General features: G+C 36.4%; 1 protein-coding gene across 1 annotated transcript; it reads left to right on the top strand.

Annotated features, from left to right (window-relative positions):
* The first annotated feature begins 160 nt into the window (after nucleotides 1–160).
* On the top strand, nucleotides 161–2,538 carry LOC143614092 (3-ketoacyl-CoA synthase 20-like). The gene is made up of 2 exons (XM_077087624.1): nucleotides 161–1,111; nucleotides 1,689–2,538. Exons 1-2 carry the CDS (start codon nucleotides 377–379, stop codon nucleotides 2,469–2,471), a joined length of 1,518 nt encoding a protein of 505 aa, XP_076943739.1. The 5' UTR covers nucleotides 161–376; the 3' UTR covers nucleotides 2,472–2,538.
* The last annotated feature ends 1,729 nt before the right edge of the window (nucleotides 2,539–4,267 follow it).

Genomic DNA, 4,267 nt, shown 5'->3' on the forward strand with positions numbered 1-4,267 from the left:
ATGTTTTGACAAGTGTATCATGTATTGTTAACATTCTTTTTAAATTACAAATAAATTAGAAATACGTATGTTCAGTAAACAATATAACCTAACCAAAAACAATTACAAAACGAAAACTAATAAGGTGTACAATACTCACTGCATAAAGTACAATCCACACAGCTATAGAAGTTATTCGAATATTCAATCATGTGTACGCATTAAAAAGTTAGTTGGGGTAGTTATACCTCCCTCCATTCCCTTTAAATACCCAAATTTCCCACCTTCTTTCATATCACATCATTTCCATATTATCTCAACTCAATTCTCTCTATTCTTCTCAAAATCCATCAAAAAATTCTAATTTCAAAACCCTTGATTTACTTCTTTGATCTCCATGGCGAGTTCGCAACCGCCCACCGCGTCTCTCCCCAATTTCCTCGTCTCCGTAAAACTCAAATACGTCAAATTAGGCTACCATTACTTAATCTCACACGCTATGTACTTGCTACTTACCCCGATCATCGCCATCGCCTCAATCCACTTATCCACACTCACCACACGCGATCTCGTTTACCTATGGGACCAACTCCGCTTCAATTTAGTCTCCGTGGTGCTATGCTCGGCTTTAATCGTGTTTCTAGCAACTCTATACTTCATGAGCAGACCTAGAAAGGTTTATCTTGTAGATTTCTCCGCGTATAAATCGAACGAGTCACAAACTGTGACGCGGGAGATCTTTATGGACCGGTCCACTCGAGCCGGGACGTTTACTGAAGAGAATTTGGCGTTTCAGAAGAAGATTCTTGAACGGTCGGGTTTAGGACAGAAAACGTACTTTCCGGATGCGGTGTTGCAGGTTCCGCCTAATCCGTGTATGGCGGAAGCGAGGAAAGAAGCGGAGATGGTGATGTATGGAGCGATTGATGATTTGTTGGCGAAAACTGGGATTAAAGCCAAGGAGATTGGGATATTGGTTGTGAATTGCAGTTTGTTTTGTCCGACTCCGTCGTTGAGTGCCATGATTGTGAACCATTATAAGCTTAGAGGGAATGTAATGAGTTATAATCTTGGTGGAATGGGTTGCAGTGCTGGGTTGATTGCCATTGATCTTGCAAAGCAACTTCTGCAGGTAATTTCTTTGTTTTATTGTTTTTACGCGGAAATAATTTCACGCGTAAGCGAGCCAAGCCGAGCCGAGCAGGCGAGTACGCCACTAACCGACTAGGCTTGAACTCCGCCCGTGTGTAGTTTTGTTTAATAGTTGGTTTAGGCTCGTTTATTATTTATAAATTTATTTATAAACATTTTTAATTATTTATATAATTTATAAGTAGGTTTGGATCTGGTACAAATAAAATTAACCTACTAAAAATATAAATAAATAGAGTAATTATAGTTTTTCTAGAGTAATTATTTTTATAAAAAATATTATAGTGTGATAGAGTAATAATAATTACTTTAGTTATTTGCTCAATTTACACGATAAAAATCATTGTTATTTGATCTAGATAATTTTTTATACAAGATAATACATTATTATTATTATTATGATTATTATTATTACTGTTTTATATATAACAATTATTACATGAATATGTTTGTTTAGTTTTGTAAGTTTGTTTTAAGGCTTGAGCTCGTTTAAGCTCTGGTAAGCTCTTAAGTCTTAACAAGGGTTTTAACAGTGTTAATGGTGATTTGAAATACAGGTGAACCCTAATTCATACGCATTGGTTGTAAGCACGGAAAACATCACATTAAACTGGTACTTTGGTAACAACCGATCGATGCTCGTGTCAAACTGCTTGTTTCGAATGGGAGGGGCTGCGGTTTTGTTGTCAAACCGGTCCTCTGATCGTCGTCGATCAAAATACCAACTCATTCACACGGTTCGGACACATAAAGGTGCGGACGACAGGTGTTTCAGCTGCGTGTTTCAAGAAGAAGACGAAAACAAGAAGATTGGCGTGTCACTTTCGAAAGATTTAATGGCGGTCGCAGGTGAAGCATTGAAAACGAACATCACGACACTCGGCCCGTTAGTGCTTCCAATGTCCGAACAATTATTGTTTTTCGCAACATTGGTGGCCCGAAAAGTGTTTCAGATGAAAATCAAACCGTACATCCCGGATTTCAAACTAGCATTCGAGCACTTTTGTATTCACGCTGGAGGACGAGCGGTTCTTGATGAGCTTGAAAAGAATCTTGAATTATCCGACTGGCATATGGAGCCGTCGAGAATGACATTAAATCGGTTTGGGAATACTTCTAGCAGCTCGTTGTGGTATGAACTAGCTTATTCGGAAGCTAAGGGTAGAATCCGAAAGGGTGACCGAACATGGCAGATTGCTTTCGGGTCGGGTTTTAAGTGTAACAGTGCGGTGTGGAAGGCGTTGAGGACGATTGATCCGGCTAAGGAGAAGAACCCCTGGACGGATGAGATCGATGAATTCCCGGTTCATGTTCCCAAGATTGAGAAGATCGGTTCATAAAAGGATTTGGTTTTCAAATTTGTTTTAGAGTTTTGTTTTTGATATGCAAAAGATACATATTGTTGTTATGTTGTTATGGAAAGTTAAAAGAGGCAATTGCCATTTGACTTTCCATTATTATGTATTGATTATTATTCTTCGATACTTAAAATCAGATTTTATACAAACACTAAAATTTAATGTTTACGTGATGGGACCTCTTGTAGTGGGCTGAGTCAAAATGAAGATGGTTCATTGTACAAGTTATATAGGTTCTAGGAACATTATCTAACGTTTAAAATATCATTCAAAAAAACATGAATGATACTCCAACTTGATCATAATGATGATATTCCAACTTGACTCGATGTTTTGACTTATTACGGCCTATGTGAAAGCTATGCTTATGGAAGATTGATTGAGACGGACAATCATCACCCTACCGCCTATTTAGGTGATAATTCGTGACACGACACGAAAATATTCATGAGTTTTTGTTGGCTAACTTAACTTATTTTGTCAAAAAACCTGAACACCATACGCTTAATGAATTTGTGAACTTGAATACGACTTATTTACCAAATTGAGTTAATTAGGTTCAAGTGTTTGAGAGAAATGTTCATATTGTATTCTTAATTAGTTTATTTAAAGTGTTAAAATTTACGTTTAATAGTTTGAGGGATAAGGAAAGAAAGATCACTAAATTGAAAATAACACTGCTCATTTTCTCAATGTGTTTAAGGTTTTATCTTTAATGACCGATTGAGAATTTTCTAAAAGATCAATCGTCCTAATACTAATCTAGTTCAAATACTTAATTGTGGAGTTTTGATAGGATCCAATGTTTTTGCAAATGCAAAACGTGCCATGTCTAGTAATGTGGTGTAAACTTTTAACTCGGATATCTTATACACGCGGTTGATTTTGATACATGTAAGGTGTTTATAAACACTCTCATAACCAGTGACGGATCTAGAAATTTTTTCTAGTGGGTTCACTATTCGGGTCGGTTTGACGGTTCGGATCAATTCAATGGTTTGGCTCGGTTTGAATGTGTATTTGTGTGCTTACATGCATCAGCGCTATAATTATTATACAATCACAAACCATTATTTTTAGTCACATGCGTGTTATAATGATGATGAATTATTGTTTTATCATACAAAAGAGTTAAAATCACTATAAATAAATTGCTGAGGGTAAGAAAATCACACAAAATTAGAATCTGTACAGCAAACACGATTAAAAATAGTTAAAATCACTAAAAACAAACTGCTTTGGGTGAGAATCAAACCCAGGTTCTTAGTTTAGGAAAGCAGGGTTTTACCACTAGACCAAGGCTCTATTGTGAGTATGAGTTCACTCACAATTTATATGTGGGTTCACTCTCATGTTTTATATAGGAGTTCTATATAAAATCCGAAACTCAGTGGGTTCCCGTGAACCCGCACTCACACATATAGATCAATTGTAACCATATACATATAAAATGACAACAATGGAATGCCAATCCCCGGGTTTTATCTGTAAAGTCTCTATTCCTTGGTAATTAAAGCCCAAAGATCTATGAATTAGCGCATGCTTAACTAGCCAAGCAAACAAATTACCCTGCATCTTTTTTATCTCTCCCGCATTTTTTTGTATGGAATCAATAGAAAAGACAAATCTCTTATGATACACCAGATCCGGCTCAGTTATTGATAGAATGAATAAATTTGCCATTTCTTGAAATCTCTCTTCTGATTCAAAATCGTGGTGTAACGTGTAGCCTCCATGTTCCGGTCATGGAATAGATGAAATAAATAAAAAAAAATGGA

The sequence above is a fragment of the Bidens hawaiensis genome, unplaced genomic scaffold (assembly GCF_021521415.1).
Source record: "Bidens hawaiensis isolate Kalapana, Puna unplaced genomic scaffold, B.hawaiensis_p1.1 tig00002273_1, whole genome shotgun sequence".
Taxonomy (NCBI): Eukaryota; Viridiplantae; Streptophyta; class Magnoliopsida; order Asterales; family Asteraceae; genus Bidens; species Bidens hawaiensis.